The sequence below is a fragment of the Gracilinanus agilis genome, chromosome 3 (assembly GCF_016433145.1).
Source record: "Gracilinanus agilis isolate LMUSP501 chromosome 3, AgileGrace, whole genome shotgun sequence".
NCBI classification, from domain to species: Eukaryota; Metazoa; Chordata; class Mammalia; order Didelphimorphia; family Didelphidae; genus Gracilinanus; species Gracilinanus agilis.
In genome coordinates, this window is record NC_058132.1 from 619,841,583 (window position 1) to 619,860,269 (window position 18,687).

General features: G+C 38.2%; 1 protein-coding gene across 1 annotated transcript in view; it reads right to left on the reverse strand.

The window, feature by feature from the left end:
* Positions 1–15,744, reverse strand: part of PAX3 (paired box 3) — a 105,745-nt gene extending 90,001 nt beyond the window's left edge. Inside the window, exons 1-2 of the mRNA XM_044669445.1 lie at positions 15,680–15,744; positions 15,135–15,405 (exon numbers count right to left, since the gene is read on the reverse strand). Of these exons, the coding sequence (XP_044525380.1) occupies positions 15,135–15,405; positions 15,680–15,744 (336 nt within the window). The remainder of the gene's footprint in view (positions 1–15,134; positions 15,406–15,679) is intronic.
* Between the last annotated feature and the right edge of the window lie 2,943 nt (positions 15,745–18,687).

The following is an 18,687-nucleotide window of genomic DNA, read 5'->3' on the forward strand; positions in this document are numbered from 1 at the left end:
GGAAAATAATTATGGTCCCCTAAGAATGATGGCCACTTTTCTCCTCTATTTGGATTTCTTACAACACAACCAAGAGCCAAGAGGAATATCATTTGAACTTCCAAACACATGCATACACTCACAACTTTTGGAATGTATAGCATGGGCAAAATTGCAAGACCATATCAATCCCACTAGGTAGGAGGTGGGGGAAGCCTGGCCACATGCATGCATATAAGGATGTCTAAATTAACCTTTACAATACATTAGCTACCTCAAATATAGGGGGATGGGGTAGGGTGGGAAGTAGGAGGGCAACAACTTTAATAATTCTCAGAACATATGAAGATCTAGTTTCCTCATCAGAAACCAATAGCAAGCACCATCAAATGCCTCATGTGATAAGATCAGGGAGGCTCTAACACTGCTGGATGACTTTTAAAGAGACTTTAGGCACCGAAGAAATTTAGAATTTTACAACTGGGAAAAAATCTTCAAAGTTATTGAGCATAACCGCCTCCTTTTTAAAGGCAATGAAGTCTAGAGAAAGAATAAACGATTTACTCATGTTACATAGCTAATTTAGTGGCAAAACTGGGTGTTCTGTGTGCATTTTCCAAGCTTTCTACCATGTCACAGATATGACTCATGGGTCCACCCTTGACTAGAGTGAATGTCCTAGAGTGCAACAGTCCTGCCTCACTAAGCCAAGGATTTGCTCTCATTTGGAGCAACTTTTAAGGAATGGCATTTCACTCCAGAGATTTGGTGCCTATCCTAGGAAAATGGCTCAGATACAGACATAATCTCTCATCTCCTGCCCCAGCCACCACTACTATCACCATCACTTTCTTCTAATACACTGGGCTAAGAGTTCTAGAATGTTTGCATTACTTGTTTCACAAAACAGTTATGAGGAACATACTATAGAAGAAATGTGTTTCGTTATTTTTGTTTGTTATAAAGCTGAACTCACTTTGAAGTTGAAACACCAAGAATATCCCAGAATGCATTTTCAGGGGGAGCTTTGGTACCAAGAGGCAGTCCAACATCAAAGTAGATCTCATTGAATAATACTGGATTAGAGAGTCCTCTGGACCCTAAGCAGCTATAGACACTACAAATCTGGAAATTTCCAAGGGACGCCAGAACCTGAGGGGATATTTATAATTTGGAGAGAGCAAAGTCCTAACTGGCCACTAACTTCACTAGAGCTTACCATATATAAAGTGCTCTTCTGCGTTTCCTTGAACAAAAGTTCAAGGGTTGGATTGAGATTAATTAGAAATCCTCTTGCAAAGATGGCAGACTCTTTATAAATAGTCTAGGCTTTGTAATGGGGCACCAAAGAGTTGGATGTAATTATTCAGTTGGTTTTGATTATTCAAATTGTCTTTTTACATTAATCAAATTTAATCTGTTCAGCCCTCTATTTTAGGTTGCCTCTGTGGATGATCAATAATATTCCCCTATCCTAATATTTTATCACATTGAAAAAAATATCCCTGTAAGAAATTTATTTAGAACCCAAGAGATACTAATTATTAAACAGTGAAGATGAATGTCCACTTATAACAGCAGGTTTTAATCGTTTTGTGTGTTATGGATCCCTTTGTGAGTCTAATGAAACCTATGAACTCCTTAAAATAATGTTTTAAATGCATAAAGTAAAACCCTGTGTACTAAAAAGGAAACCATCTACAAAGAAATAATTATCATTTTCTAAAAAGTTTAATGAGCATAGTTATACTCCCCTTAATTGGTCTCCTATATACAACTTTGTTTGGGTAGGAATAAAAGAGAATGAACCCCTTCTAGATGCAATATACAACAGACTGCAGTACAACCTGGGAAAGCTGAGTGTGCATGAGTTTTCTGAAGCTCCAGAAAGAGGCCTGGACAATTATAATTGGTGATAAACATGTCTTTTGAGGTGGGGCTCCGGAGGGGAAATTAGGTATAATTGAAAGAACACAGCCATAGGAAGCAGGAGGCACAGTTCTTTCACTGTGACCTTGGGCATCTCTCTGGGTATGGGGGAGGCGAGGAAGAACTGACCTAACTGAAAGTGAAGAAGAAGGGACACAGAAAGGAGAAGAAGAGGGCACCAGTAACATACCTCCCCTCAATTTCACCTAAAATCAGCCCTGCTTCCTTCTTGCCATTGACCAGGAAGGGAGTTGGACAAAGCATTTTTAGAAGGAGTTTTAGAAAACAAATTTCAATCATGTGCTTTAAAAATATAAACTTTGTTCTCTGGCTAAATGATTCCTCATAAACTGCTGGCAGGGGGACAACCATAATTTTTTTCCTAAAGTTTTTCCAAGTAAACTTCCAATGCTGGAAATTAAACTGTGAAAGATAGTCATTGTTTTTCCTAATCAATTTAATTTTCTGTTTAAAAAAAAAGAGAGGCTTCATTTCAGGGAAAAATCCTTAGTTGAAAAGTATAGAAATAGTTTGTATTAAATTGAATAAAATGGAAAAATCTATCCATGAAAGAAAGGGTAAACATGTCTCCTAGCCACACAATGGTATTTCATCGTTGCACATAAATGTTGACATTGGCATTATCCTTCTAATAGTAGCTGACAAATTTGGTTTTAAGGTTTACAATATACTTCATATACATTATTTCGTTTCGAACTCCCAACAGCCCTATGAGTAGACACTGAATCCATCATGATCTCCATTTTACAAATGAGGAAACTGAGGTGCAAAGAGGTAAAGTGATGTCTATTTCAGTGCCAAAAGAAGAATTTGAACCCTGAACTCCAAAGCTAACACTTAATCCACCTCAATATGTTGCCTCTCCTAACACAGCTCTTCAGCTCAAATATTGGGGGAAAATATTGCCGTAATTTAAAAGCTAATTATGGAAAAAACATAGAGCACACATTTCCCTGTAGAAGGTTGTGGGACATTTTGAGCCTAGGTTTAAATGCAGTAGATATAGACATGAATGCTGCTGTTATTTACCCCTGCTTCTGCTTTTTTCCTCTACTAGATAGCCCTAGCCTATACAGACTTTTGAAAAACAGATAAACAGCTATAGCCCTTAATTTCATCAGAAGAAATTCACTGGAGTTAACCTTTAGTCTGCAATCTTAAGGTCTTGGATTATAAAGCAACAGAATTTCCCTCGATGGGAAATAGAGTTAAAATGAAATAATAATAAGGGAAGAAGAGTACCTGCTTAAGCATAGATCCCAAATCCCAAAAGGACAGGGTGCCCAGATGGGTCTGGTCCTTTATGGCAATCTCTCAAAGTTTCTTGTTTTCCTTCTTGCCCTTTTTTCTATTCTGACCCCTTTTAAGGTTCAATTCCTGTGCTGAAATCCCAGCTTCATGACTCTCTCCTTTGCTTTCATCTCTTAGAGAGAAAGAAATTAAAGTAGTTGTGGGAACTTGGCATGCTCAGAAACCATTGGCAGATTTTGCCTTCAAATAACATAAGATTTTCTCCTTATGTCGTCTTCTACCTACCTCCCAAAACAAACACACACACACACACACACACACACACACACACACATACACACACACTCCTACCTATTCCTGTATTTTCATGATCAGTCATATCATGAAAGAATAGAAAAATCACTGCATTTGGAATCAGAAGGGCTTGGATTCTAATCCTGGCTCTATCTTGTACTGCCTGTATGAATGTGAGCTCATCATCTTTGTACTTCAGTTTCCTCATCTATAAAAGGAAAGAGTTAGACCTGATGTTCTCTCAAGTCCCTGTCCAGCTCTAAATCTATGATTCTATGAAGAGATCATCTGGAAAATTCCCATTAGTGGATGGATATAGCTTCTCGTTGGACCAGATGAGGTGTTAAGAGAACACCATCCACTAGTACTCATCTGTTCCTTCCTCTTTTAGAAATGGACTGAGAGAAGTTCAGAAGTCCAAGGTCTTCCCAAAATATAACTCATGAGGAAAGCCAAAAATCCCTGAGAGTAAGACTTCATCATCCCTGGAAAAATGAAATGTAAAGTTGAAGTGACTGCCTAAATAATCTCCATGTCCTAAAACTATCATTTTGTAATTTGAGGGGGAAAATAAAATAAAATTGATAGTAATGGCTCTGGGTAGAAAAATTAACTTCTGGCTTTGGTTATTTAGGTTCTCTTTTAATTGATCAAATTCACTCTATTCAGCCCCCTCTTTAGTTACCTATGTTGATGATCAATAAAGCTCCTAAGTCCTAAAGTATTATCACATTGTAAAAATGTTCCTGTAAAAAGCTTATTTGGAATTTGAGATAGAAGAAGATGGCAGGAACCTTATGGTAACTTTATTCACTAAACATACCTTTCCTTTTTGGATTTGACTTTTCCTGGGCATCTTTTGTGAGCTGCATGGCCAAATAGTTTGCACAGGTACTAACTAATCAGAGCATCACAAATTCTAGGACTGATTCCGAGGAAATTAGGTACAGCCTGGGAAAGAAGATTGCTTCTGATTGCATACATATGATTGTAGAAGCTTTTATACCCAGTCCTATTTCTATCACCTAAATATGAATCCTTTACTTTTCCATAAGGAAATTGTGGGAGAAGTCATCAAATTCTGGACTTACTTCCCTATGAACATGAATAGAAAGAGAATTCAGATCATCTCATTGACTTTTATCCATGTTTAAAAAAATAGTGTTAGGATTGAAAAAGCCACCCTCCTACCTTCTAATGAACAGAAATATGTGCTAACTTTCTTTGGTGTTGAGATGGGAAATTGAAGGATAAAAACAAGGTGTCGTTTTATTTTTGTTTTTTAACTGGATCAGGATTTTAATTTTTAAAGGTCCCTAGTCTGCTTGTGTCCTGGTCTCCTGAAAACAAACAAACAAAAAAGCCCATGCCTAAAAAGGAATGACTTGAAACATTGACTGCACATTTATTGACTTTTACTTCTCAAGGCTTCTCAGGCAATTTTTGAAAGAGTTACTCTTCTAAAATAGTTCTGCTTGACTGATTTCTCAGACTATAATTTTCAGTTCATGAAAATCAGGTATTTATTCCATAAACATCAACAACCATTGTATCTTAGGGGAAGAGAAACTGAAAGGATTACGAAGAGGCAAGATAAGGTGACAAACATAATGAATCTTCTATGGATGCTAATAGAAAGAAGATGCTATGTATTATTTTTATAGTTGCCACTTTAGACCTCCAGAAACCCACAAACTCACAGAACACCATTTCTAAAGAATCAAAGGGGACAAATTATGCTCTATTATTTCTAATCTATATACATAATATTAAAACTAAAGACCAGTGTGAACTTTGAAAGGCACAAATTCCTTCTATATTTAAGTTGCTAGACTAGCCATAATCTTTATATCCTTCTAAAAATAATGGCACCGTTTTTCATTGATGTACATTTCTTAAATATACAATTATCCATTACAATTATCCATAACATAGTAAGGAAAATGAGAGAAGTTGAGTCTCAGTGCTAAAACAATCAATAAGTAAAGGTGAATGGGAGGGAAGAAAAAAGTAAGCTAACCATTCAAGAGGGAAAGTTTCCTTTGACTTTGTGGTGTTTTCTAACGAAAAAGGTGGTATAACAACCACTAACAATAGAGTCAGAAGTCAGGAAGGCTTGAATTCAAATCTATCCCCTCTGACATTCCCTCGCTGGGTGACTCAAGGCAAATCACTTACCTCTCTGTGCCTCTGTTCCCTAGATTGTAAAATAGGGGTAATAAAACCCCTCCCTCTCAGGGTTGTTATGAGATTCAAATTAAGTAATGCCTTTTTTAAAGCAGGATATAAATGCTAACTACTATTAAGAAGTTGAGTACTGAAAAAAAGAGGAAATAAAATTGTCAAGCGTCATTTTCTTCAGAGTTCTCAGTTTTTTCTCCCAAGAAAGAACTTCATTTCAGTCATCATTCAAGATATTCGAGTTAGTGAGATTGTAGAATCCAAAAGTTCCTTCTTTCTTTAGGCAGAGGGTTGGACTAGTTAATCCAGAAGTTTCCTTCCCTAGATTTGTCATCTAAAACATATCAGAGCGTCAGAGGGAATACCCCCCCTTCGGAACACCCCGTGGCCCTTGAGGACATTTTTATCTGTTCACTAGGAGCACTTTCCAGCCTGTGCGTTTGGCCGCCTGCTGGGATGCCTAAGCCTCAACAGCTGCATAAACGGGCCGTGCCCCAACCTGACCTATCTCAGAGACAGGTCAGACCAGTGCATGTGGGGATAAGAAAACAACCTTCACTCCAGTGGCAGGATTGCCAAGCTGCTCCAGCAGCTAGAAATACACGAAGAGGGGCTCCCCATCGATCCTCTTAAAAGGTGTTTTTCTGTTTTCCTCCCCAACTTTTCTATACAACGACATATGGACATGTTAAGTACAGGGAGATTCCCAGAATCTAAAATTCCCCAAACAAGTTAGGGACTGAATGAATAGAAGGATTGAATCTAAAAAGAGTAACTAGACATATGAAAGTGGTCAGTGGGCTAGAACAATAATATACTGAAATGCTTCTCTTAGTATTTCTAGACTCAGGGGCTAAAGGAGGAGAAAAATATGTTAAAAGGAGATGCTTCGAGAGGAATCATCAGGAAATGCAACTACTGGGCAAAAAAATAGAGCAAAATGAATAAAATATTTAACCAGAAAATGCAGGAAATAGTGTAATAGTGTAAGCTAAATAAAATTTAATAAGAAAGAACACATGGGAGAATCAGAAGAAAACAGAGACTGTCTTCCTGATACCCTTTTCCCAGCAGATAAGTCCAACACTAAGGTTAATTCAGTGCTTCAAAAGAGAAAAATTTTAATTTAAGAAAAGCATTACTTTTTGAGTTTAAAAAACTGGTCATTCAGGGCTATAATCTTCAAAACCAATTTCCAATTTCATGAAATTTGTTTTTAAGTTTTTATTATTTTCAAAGCTGCAAAATTAATCAATTCTTTAAAAATATCAGTGCAAACTCACTTTTTTCATTCAATACAAGTGGTCATTTTTTTCTCTCAGGCTTTTAAAAAATCATCATTAGTTTCATTTTCTGGTGAGTCAGTTTCTTCTGTAGATAGGCCACAAAGAAAAATTCAAGTGTATATACTCTTAGGTCATGGTCATAGTAGAACTGACTAAAATACAAAGTTAAACCCATTCACTACAACCTTCTGTGGACCCAGAGGTACCAATCCTGTTCTTATAACTTAGAAGTGTGCCTCTAATTAAATGAAGTTCTTGATTGGGGGAGGGGGGTTCAGATGCAAATCAGGTGTGCTTATGGGGTATATTCCCATATATGGAAGAGACTATATTTCCTTTGACAATCTTGACATGTCAGTCTGAGATTTTACGCTATAGTTATATCACTGGAAAATATCTGAATGACTAGTTTCTTGTGTAACATATATGTTAAAGTAGATCCTAGGTAAAAGGAAAACATTTCTATCTCCTTCAACAACTAATAAAATAATCCCATATTTACTGAATAATGGATAAAGGGAAAGGAAGGGTTACAGCACATATGCTAAGAAGATGAGATCAATGAGATGGAGATAGACTCTCAAGTCTTAGAGAAGAAAAATGGAAATTTCATGTTTAAAAAAATGTGGACCTATAGGAAAATACATCATACACATACTCCTTGTTAAAAGTAACCTACTGGTTGTACCAATAGCCTGTTTACAAGAAGTTCTCTTCCTCTACTATTTAAATCCTCTAAATAGCTAAGTATTGTCACTTGGGATTAAAGGCACCTTTGCCTGTCACTGCTCTTAAGAGTATCCCTATTGGGTATGTTGCAGGGATGAGAGTTGGGGGAAAATTACATTTTTAAAGAGACAATGAAAGTATGATGCTAAAGTTCTGAAAATAGCTTTCCACTAATTTAAACCTTCTGAAAAGTAACAGCTTTATGTGTAAATTTAAGAATTTCCTGAGTCTCTTGGTAGAACAAATCTCCTGTCCTTAGGACCATACATTTTTATTGGTTAATAGCTGGATCAATTCTGAACTGGATTGGTTACCAATGGGAAATTCCCTTCTTCTAAACATGGAGTTTGCATAGGATTTTGTAGCTTCCACGATAAATTTAGATTGAATAAAAGCCCTTCAATTTAAAGAAATTCTCTGTTGAGTTAAACTGACCAACAGAGGTTTATGGAGTTTTGGGGGGTTTGTTTGGAGGGGGGAGGGGTGTAGGCCAGTGGTCACTGTTGTCAGAAGTATTTTAGCAAACAGGTTTTCCCTCTTAACAATACCCCAATAAGATATTTTATATTACCACCATAAGAATGAAGTCAATAAAATGTACACTACTTTGATTAAATCACTGTAACCTACTGCAAAGGGGTCATAATATCATAGGTTTTGAGCTGGAAAGGAATCTTCAAGATCATCAACAAGTAGCTTCTTTTTTACAGATGAGGAATTGAGACCCAAAGAGGCTAACTGACATGTTAAAAGCAACACAGGTAATAAGAGGAAAAGGCAGCATTTGAACTCAGGTCCTCTAACTCTAAAACTAGAATTCTTTTCACATCATGGGGTCAGCTGCAAACTCCTATTTTACACCACTGAAGTCATATCTATTCCTGGTCAATCTGGTCAATCCAACAAGCTTTTTAAAGTCCTACAATATACCAGACACTGTGCAAAGCCCTGGGAATTCAGAGACAAAATGAAAAATGGACAACAGCCCCTGCCCTCAAGAAGCTTACATTCTATTGGGGAAGTATAACATGTCATCTTCAGATCTCTAAATCCTCATAGAGTAGCAATTAAATATCTACTCTCTGTTCCAGGCACTAGGTTAAGTATTTGAGATACAAAGAAAGACAAACAACAACAACAACAACAAGCCTCTGCTCCCAAGGAGCACACATTCTAAAAGCAAACTTATTGTGCATTAACACTGTCCAAATAAGGTAAAGAGAAGATAAAATGGAGATTATTAACAGAGGGAAGAGACGTGGGCAATTAACAGAAAATATCTTTCTAGAGAAAACATACTATGAAACCCAACTCGAATTCTCACATACTGCAAAGGTTCTCTAATAAAAAAATGTTTTAAGTAAAAAGTTAAAATTTTAAATTATTTTTGATGTGAAAATGTGTTTTGAGATAGAGGGAAACATTACAAAGTTGTCAAGTTTATCCTTCCAATTACTTGTCCAAACATCCCATTTACATCTAGCTTTGACAAGTCAACCTTTTATGGCTTGCTGCTGAAGAGGTCTTTTGAGGGTAATACTGACCTGAATTTGGATGACTTTGTCAGTAATGATAACTATATGAAAACGGGAAGTAATTAGATCCATTCTACTCCGTAAGCAACATAATCACATCATGCATAGTTTTATGGGAACTTCCTGTGACATTCTTCTGGTGATGGACACAGATCTGACTGACTAAGCAACCTGTAAATGATAGTTGATGGGTGATGGCATGTACTAAATGTTCAGCTCAGTTCTCTAAAGCATAAGTTAAAATCTGGCTTTTCACCATGGAGTGCAAAAAATGTTGGCTCTGGAACTCTGGAATCACAAAATCTGAGTTCAATTTTCAGCTCCACTAAGGTCCCATCAAACCCTAAGTCTATGATCCTAAGATTCTTCTGAACATTTAAATGAGTGGGGGAAATCTCGTCTTCCTAAGATCAAAAAGGATTCCACTTGGTTCTTACTTCCAGCAAATTTTGAACAGTGGGAGAGTACTGGATAAGACATAGCAAGAGGATTCTGGATGCAATAATCAAAACTCAGAATCCAGAGATCAATCAAAACCTAATGTTGTGACCCTGGGCAAGTCACTTGACCCCCATTGCCCACCCTTACCAATCTTCCACCTATGAGACAATACACCGAAGTACAAGGGTAAAAAAAAAAAACCTAATGCATTTAAAATATGTATCTTATTTCCTAGCTTTCACTTTTTTTCCCCACAAGGCAGTACAGTATAATGGAAGGTAACATGATTTGGGGTAAGACTACTTGTGCTTAAATATTGTAAGTCAATTTACCTCTGTGGGTCTCAGTTTCCTCCACTGTAAAAAATTAGGGGGCTAGATGAAATGATCTCTGTCCCTTCCAAATCAAAATCTATGATACTGTAAGTTCCTTAGAGTATTTGTCTAGTGAGAAATCACTAACAACTCACTTCACTCTTTTACTTACTTTTTAAGAGAAAGGATTTGATGGCAGCAATATAGTCATAAGCTCTTCTCTCTTAATTCCACCCTAGAGCAGAGAATTCCACCTCCCTCAAAGCTGAATCTTGGAGTTAGAATCTCTTGCTTTATCTGAACACATATTTTATGTTTGGGGAGAGGGGCTGAATTTTATTCCATTTACTACGTTAACACATGAAATGTTAATGTATCAATTATTGAGAGAAGCTGTGTGATATGGTTCAAAAAAGGAGGTGGTAAAGCCTTGAATTTAAAAGGAGACTTCTGGGATTTGGATGTCCCTTAGCTGAATGGCAATGGGCAAGTCACTTAGCAAACCTCAGTTTCCCTGTGTAATAAATGGGAATAATAATTTAAAAAAAAAAACCACCGGTAGCACTTACTTCACAGGGTTGTTAAAAGGATCAAATGAGACGAGAATAAAAATGTTTTGTGAACTTTAAACTATAATGGTCAAGACCTATTCTTTCTTTTAGTCTTAGATAGTGGTCAGAGTCTCAGAGAGATCAAGGCATCTCCTTAACTACACAGCTAGTAAATGTGAGAGGCAGGGTTTAAACCTAGACTTTATATTGTTTCTTCTGCCAGTGCATTTACTAATGTTCCTCCTTTATCTCACCCCACCCCTCTACTCAGTAAATTCCAAGAGTTCCCTATCACCTCCAGCACCAAATCCAAAATTCACTTTTGGCATTCAACATTACCTAGGCCCCTCCTACCTTTTCAGTCTTCATATACCTTACTGTCTGCTAAGTACTCTTCTGTTGAGTGACACTGGCCTCTTGGCCATTCCGTGAACAAGACAGTCCATCTCTCAGTTCCAGCCATTCTCAATGACTGTCCCCCATGTTTGAAACACTCTCACTTCTCATTTCCATTTCTAGGCTTCCCTGAAGTCTCTCCTAAAAGAGCATCTTCTACAAGTCCTCTTAATTCCAGTGCTTTCTCTTTGTTAAATAGTATTTATTTATCTGCATATAGCTTATTGGTATATATTTGTTTGTTGTTTCCCCTATTAGATTGTGAACTACTTGTGGGCAGGGACTATCTTTTGCTTTTCTTTCTTTCTTTCTTTCTTTCTTTCTTTCTTTCTTTCTTTCTTTCTTTCTTTCTTTCTTTCTTTCTTTCTTTCTTTCTTTCTTTCTTTTTTATTTTGGTATTCCTAGTCCTTAGCACAGTGCCTGGAACATAATAGGCACTTAATAAATGTTTAATATTTATTAATTGATTGACTGCCTGTCAAAACACTATATGGGTGCATAAAATGCATCAAAGGTGCATTTAGGTGCAACAGTGCCTCAAAGAGGCATTGGAACATAGAGAACTGGCAAAGGAGTCAGAATGACCTGAGTTTAAGTCCTGTCTGACTCATGCTGCCTATGTGATCCTGGGCAAGATGCTTAAACTTAAACCTGAGGGCTCTAGACAATTCTCTAAGATTCTGTGTTGAAGAGAAGTTGCCAAGGTGCTTTTGTAGAGGGAAGTTCTTCACCAAGGAGTTTCATATAGCAGTGAAATCACAGATCCAAGTGCTCTCCCTTTCCCTATTAATGTCATTGACACTGAACCATTCCAGAACTCTTCTGACTGTAACTTTTAGCTGACTAGATCAGGTATGGCCTTTCTACACCACATACAGCGTGACTAGTAGAGATCTTGTCATTATCAGGAGTAGACAGACTGAAGAAAAGAACCAAAATACCCTCTCAAATAAAACAAAAATGAGACCTAAGCACAGCCGAAACTCATATATAGGTGATCAATGAGCAGAGACAGGAAGAAACTTTCCAGATTTTTAAGATGTAGGTGGCTAATTTTTTAAAAATAGAATCTGCTATTAGTTTTACAGTTTGATTCTGTATAATCTGTTAAATTTTTCAAATTAAGCAACTTGCTGAGAATTTCAAGAGAAAAAGATGCCCTTCAAAGACGTTTATCATAACAATAAAAGGACATATTCAAATGTACTGAGAACTTTGACTCAAATATTTGACATTTCATCTAAAAGTCAACACTAAGCCAGAAAAATCTCCAAAGAAATATTTCTTCTGGCATTCAATATGTTAATTTCCATTTATGTGATGTAATGATATATTTTTTTATCCTGAAATTCCTGATGACACCAAATAAATTCAAGTCCAATTCAGTGGACAATTAAAAGTTTATCTTGTACAACTGGGAATAGTTTAGTCCTACTGTAATTCATAGCGGTCTACTTATAAATGAACTACAACTACATACATACAAACATACATCTACTTCTCCATTACAAGGAGTAATAAATACAAATGAGAATCATCTAACCATCTATAAATAAACAAAGGAGGGAAACACATGGAAGAAAATGTAGTAAATATAGTTCTCAGTTGCCTGTGAGTTTAATTATGTGCCATATTGTTTAGTAGAAAAAGTGGAACTCTAAGTCATACCAGGAAGACAAGTTAAAGGAAATTGACTGCGTTAGGGGTTGGTTTTTTTTTTTTTTTTCCTCCTATGTATGTGTTACTAGCCCCAAACCCAGACTACATTTGATGCTTAATGTGCCAATCCAGCTTTAGTTCTAAACATGAAATAACTATATGTAATTCAAAGCATCTTGGGAAGATGTGTTTCATGATTGCTACAAAATGGAAGCTGTTCATTTACCGTTCCTTAAAGATCATTTGGCCATTAATCCAGAGAGGTTTCCGAGGCACAGAAAGCTTCTCCAAGACAGATAAATTGAAATGATCCTACTTTGATCTCAGTGGTTAAGAATCAGTTACAATGGAAGAAGAACAAGGGGCAGAGTTACTGGCCTTTTAATTTGTAACAATAGTATCAACAAACAACTACTTAATCAATATTTGGCCAGGACACAGAAAACTTCCTTTTCAGATTTTAATTCCCAGTTGTAAAACAACCGGGGAGCAACCAGTGAGATAAGGCATTAAAATGACTTCTTAATTGCCTTTTAGTGTCTCCTTAGTAATATATGTACATGCCTTATAGTTCTGGAATCTTTATTCATCCGCATAAAGAAAGTTGCCTGTCTTAGCAGTAGCATCACACAACTCAAGCATCTCCACACATGGCTCAAGTTCACTGGTCAGAATTGAGGGGTTTGTTTTGTTTGAGGGTTTTACATTCTCATTATTTCCCCCCTAGCCTTGCAGAGTTAAGGCGCCTTACTTAACAGTGAGGGAATGGGCGCACTTCGGAACAAATTAGGGAAAATTCTTCCCTGCCTGACACTTAAGTGTACATTCCTTTCGTTAGCAAAAGATAAAAACCTCTCCTGTCAGAGCCTACGTTTAAGACTTTAAAATTTAATTTCACGGTTACTGCATTTTCCCTCTCAAAAAGTATTTGTTCGTGGATTTGAAATGACATTTATATGGAAAAATTTGTATCCAGTAGATTTATTGCTTAGCATTTCATTCAGTTTCTCCTTAACTAAAGAGCACTTGCTAGTTCTACTTCATTTCTCATCCCACTTTTATTACTTCGCCCTAGGGACTCTTAAATGATCTATCAGCGTGAGTACAGCTACTCTCTCGCAAACCCCAGTCGTGTTCCAGTGCTATCAGTAGCCAAATCAAATACAAAAATAAACATCTAATTTTCAAGCATTTAATGAGAACATTTGCATGTTCTCAACGCCTAGAAAAGAAGTGAGTGTGCATGAATTACCAAAAGATCTTCACTTTCTATGTCTTCTGTTTTAGTTAAAACCTATTCCTTTCCCACTCACCCAACTCCAAATTCTACAGCTAAATATTGCCAGAATTCCTATCAGTCTTCCAATTCACTTGCAACTTTGATATTCACATCTAGAAGTTTATCCTGTGCCCAATTTAGGAATTCAATGATGTAATTATTTCAGAGAAAACTATTCTTAAAAGATAACGCTGTAGTCTAAATGGAATAAACAAACCCTAGGTTCAAAAAAATGACTTGTCTACTTTAAGGAGGAAAAAAGACCTACGGGCATGAGCATAAAGTCATTTCCCCTATGATTTTAATCTGTAACAAAGTTAGCCTTTTCCAAAATGTCTTCTACACACCAGCGTGAAAAGCTGGCCTTATAGTTCCTTCTATTTAAGTAGTGCCCTACTAATTATAAAATTGCTGGAGGTTTTTATTCCCCCAGTAATGAAATACTTAAAACACTTTTCAAGTATTTTAAACTACCAAAAAATGCCACCTCAAGCCAAATACCACTTAGGTGGTTATTTTTTCCCCTTCTGATATTTCTTAAAGCAATTGGATTTTCCAAATGAAACATGAAGCGAATAAATACTTTATTGCTCAGATTTAGGAAATTATAAATAAAACAAGGGTTTCTTTTTTTTTTTTTTCCTTTCCTCCCCCCTCCCCCCATTGTCAAGCCGTGAGATTCGAAGTGAAAGTTTTAAAAGTAAATATCCGAACTCATTCTTGTTTGGGGTCCCACAACTCTGACCAAAAAAAAAAAAAAAATTGTCAAACTCCCTTGCTAACTTCACACACACACACAACAATGAAAGTGTATCTCCGACCCCAATCAAAACATCAATTTGGCAATCTAGCCTTGCTCCCTCCCCCATCCCCCATCCCAGGAGCAGCCACTTCAAAGCCTGTGCAACAAGCCAGTAATTGTAACATTGCATCTAAATATTTAAGCTAGAGGCTTGTTAGTCGCGTGTCCAGTTTACAGTCGTCATCTGTCCTCTAATTCCATTACAGCACAAAGTAAAAATGTTTCCCAAAACTCACAAACAGGAAAAGCGTCACCCTAGCTGCTGCTGGAGGAGGAGGAGGAGGAGGAGGAGGAGGAGGAGGAGGAGGAGGAGGAGAATGAGCAGTTTCTATTGACTGGTCACGGCTTTTGTGTTAAAGGCTTTCTTTAAAATAAAAAAAAAAAAATAGAGGGAGGTCGCAGAAATTTCGCTAATGTGAGCCTGGGGCAAGAATAAGGGGAAAAAAGAAGGGGGGGAGGGTTGCGTCTAGATGAAAGTGAGAAGTACATAAAGGAGGGAATTGAGTCGGCTTCGGCCGGTAGAGTTAGCAGAGAGCAGCTCTGCGAAAGAGAAGGGGCCGAAGGCGGAGCGGCCCTTTGACGCAGTGCGCATGACTGGGGGCACTGGTCCATTGTGACTGCGCCTAAGGGCCAATTCCGCTGCGCAGGGGGAACAGAGGGGCCCATTGAGCTCAGGGCTGTCGATGTCACCCTGAGCCGCTACGGCGGCGGCAGCCAGCGTCTCATCTCTCCATCGCCGAGACCCAGCGGCCAAGCCTCTTGCTTCGGCCCGAGTTGGCAAGAGGGAGCCTCAAGCTTATCCTCTACAGCCAGGGCAGCCAAGGCAGCTGGGCTCCAGAAGGCAAAAAAGCCATGGTTTCCCTAGCTACCCCCTTCCCCACTTCTTCCTTGCTCCACCCCCATCCTTTGCCCCAGCCCCAGTCCGGCTGGGAGCCAGAATAAAGAGGAGAGAGAAGCTCCGAGGGCCGGTCCAACTTAGCTCAGCTCGAGCCGAGCGTGCGCGACCTTCTGGTACTGCACCCCAGCGTTTACCCTGCAGCGGCTCGTTTAAGAAATGTAGGGCATAGGGAAGAAGTGGCTGCCTGAAGTTTTGACATCTTTTAACCCACCTGATGTCTCGCCCTCCTATTCCTATATCTAATGGTATCTCAGAAACATAGTAACTGGCCAATGAAAAATAAAAACTTGGTCTTGCTACCGACCCAGGCTTTAAAAAGAGCAGATACTAGATAATAGACTCAAAAGTAATAAAGAATGAAAGCAAAATAAATTCTCACTAACTGCCGATACTGGATTGAAGAAGGTTGCCTTGAGAAAGTACCTCCCTCCGCTGACTGTCAGGTCATCCAGGCTACTTTATAAATATTTGCTGTTTTTCCGTTGGGCTAAGCCCAATGCCCTGAACTCCCCTCTCCCTTCCTTCTAATGTGGTGTCCAGATACTGAAGAGAAAGTGTTTGGGTTTGTCTTAAACCTACACCCTGCTTTTGTTGCCATTCCAGTCCTGGCCGGGGCATCTCTAGCCATTTCCTCCTGGGCTAGGGAGGGGAAAGGCGGGGTTGACTAAAAGATGCAGCTTCCCTGACAACCCCAAATTAAATTAGGCTTTGGAGTCTGAGGTGTGTGTTTGCGTGTAACAATGGATAGGGTTTTTGTTTTCCTTTTTATCCTTCTTCTGGAGGACTACTCTGGTTTTAAAGGACGGCCATAGTTTCTCTTGAATGGCAGCCGGCATAGCTAGAAGAGTAGAAAGACTAGAAACATTTTGTAGGTGAAAATAGCCACTTTTTCCACGGTGGAGAGTCCATAAAACTTCTTGGAGCAGCAGCTATTGGGGCTCATTGAATAATTCATCCCTCATTGCAGGCCCATAATGTCTATTCTCGGCCTTTTGTGGAGCTGTTTTCTCTTCTTTTCTCCTTGAATTATAAAAAGGTTGCCTTCTTTTGTTCACATCAAGCTGCTGCTAGCTGAAGCTTTGTCTGGGCAAAGCTAAAGTGTGAGTTTCAATGGACTCTACCCTCTTTGTTTTCCAAGTTCATCTCCAAGTGTAGATTGTGTATAGAAGGCCTTCTTTGTAAAAGCTGGAAAAGTTGTACAAATGTTTGACCAGCTCATTTGGTACTTTTTGTCTCCTCTCTTCCACTGCCTATGTGCAGAAAAGGGCATTCTAGAGAGCTAGGGGGCTGCCAGGAACAAGTAAGGACCAAAGCACTGGACACTTAGAAGCTTCTCTCCTCCTTTCCTTTCCACTCCCTCCCACTTCTTTCCTCCACCTTTCCTTTCTTCTCTCTTTTCCCTCTTCTCTGATATCTCTGTTCTTTTCACCTCTCCCCACCCCTTTCCTCTTCTCCTTCTCTCCCTTTTCCTCCCCTCCTTTTCTCTCCCTGATTCTCTCCTCCCCTCCCCTGCCATCCTCCCTTTCCTCTCTTCTCCTCCCTTCCTCTCCCCTTCTCTACAATCTTTCTTTCCTCTCTCTTCCTCCCTCTTTCCTCTCCTCTTCTCTCTAACTAAACTACAGAAACTGCAAAGCTATCCTCAATCTAAAGATAATTGTTCTTTTGGTTTTTGTTTTCTTTGCTTGAAGCCCCTTCCCTACCTCCCAACCCCCACTGTATGGCAGCAATAAAACCTGGTCACCCTTCTCAGTAGCCAGTAAAAGCTTTGAGAGACAGACTACATAGAAGTTGGAAATGAAAGCAAATTTAAGGCTGCTCATCAATTTTGCCTTGGCTGAGAAAAAATCCCCAATAACAAAAGCAAGCAGCAAAAATATGTTTTCCTCTATACGCCTGAGGCTTAATTTAATTTACTCTATGCTTATTTTTATAGAGATTTTTGAGCATCTAGCTTCCCCATTTATACCAGATAGTGGCCCTGATTTGTAGTCAATCTAAATGTTGCCTTTTAAAATAAAAACTCCATTAGTTCATATGGAGGTTGAACTGAAAGGAAATATGGTACCTGATGAGGAGCTAGAAAAAAAAGACAGAAATGGATCCTTTTAGCTTCCATGTGATAAGTATCACCCTGGAAGAGTGGTCTGAATGAGAAGTTTTAACCTCAGCTTCTTCCAGAAAGATGACAAAAAAAAAAAAAACTGGGCATTTTGGTGACTAATCAAATGTAGGGGTAACACAAACTATTGAAAATAAGTCTCTTGGACTTTGCCCAAAGTTTCATCAATAAAGGAGATCCTACCCCATATCTCCCAGGCTAACTTGCAAACTGAGGAAAAACCAAGTGACAGGCAGGCAAATGAGAACTCCAAGCCACACAAACATTCCTTTCCACCATTCAGCTCTCTTGTAAGTAAACTGTCTTGTGGAGAAGGAGGAAATGGGGAAAATTCATTTCTTTGGTGATGGGCTCATTATTGTAAAGTGTCCTGACAAATCTTAAGCCAAAAGTAACAGAATCTACTTATTCACTTAACTCCACCCACTTCGAAGAGTCCCTTTTTCCTCTCCTTAATTTTAATGTGATTCATTTTCTCCTTTTTTCATTATATTAGTGACTTTTTTGACAAATTAATATTTTAAAGTCATTGTTAGATAAATTTAAAGCATTTCAGTATTTAGGTACATCTAGAAAAGTCCCTTTTCCCCTTTGATTTTTGTAAGAATTCAACTAATAAGACTAGGCTTTTTTTCTCAGATTGATTTTTACTACTACATATCATGTGCAACATCCTGTACCCTTCTATGGAACTAGAAATTAAAAGATGTGATATACATGAGAATTATATGCCGAATTTAACACTCTTGAACACAACACATTCTGTGTAACAAGACAAAAAGTGAACAAATGAAATAGAATTGTTTAAATCTCAATAAATGCACAAGGATAATAATGTAAGTGAATGTAGCTAAAATTCACTTGGGTTTATGCTGCTCTTTACCGCTTTGGAGTCACTTCAGAAAATTATTTCTCCTCATTCCCTTGCCCTTCTTTCTGCTAGTGAATCCTCTTCAAAACTTCTCTCTCTCTCTCTCTCTCTCTCTCTCTCTCTCTCTCTCTCTCTCTCTCTCTCTCTCTCTC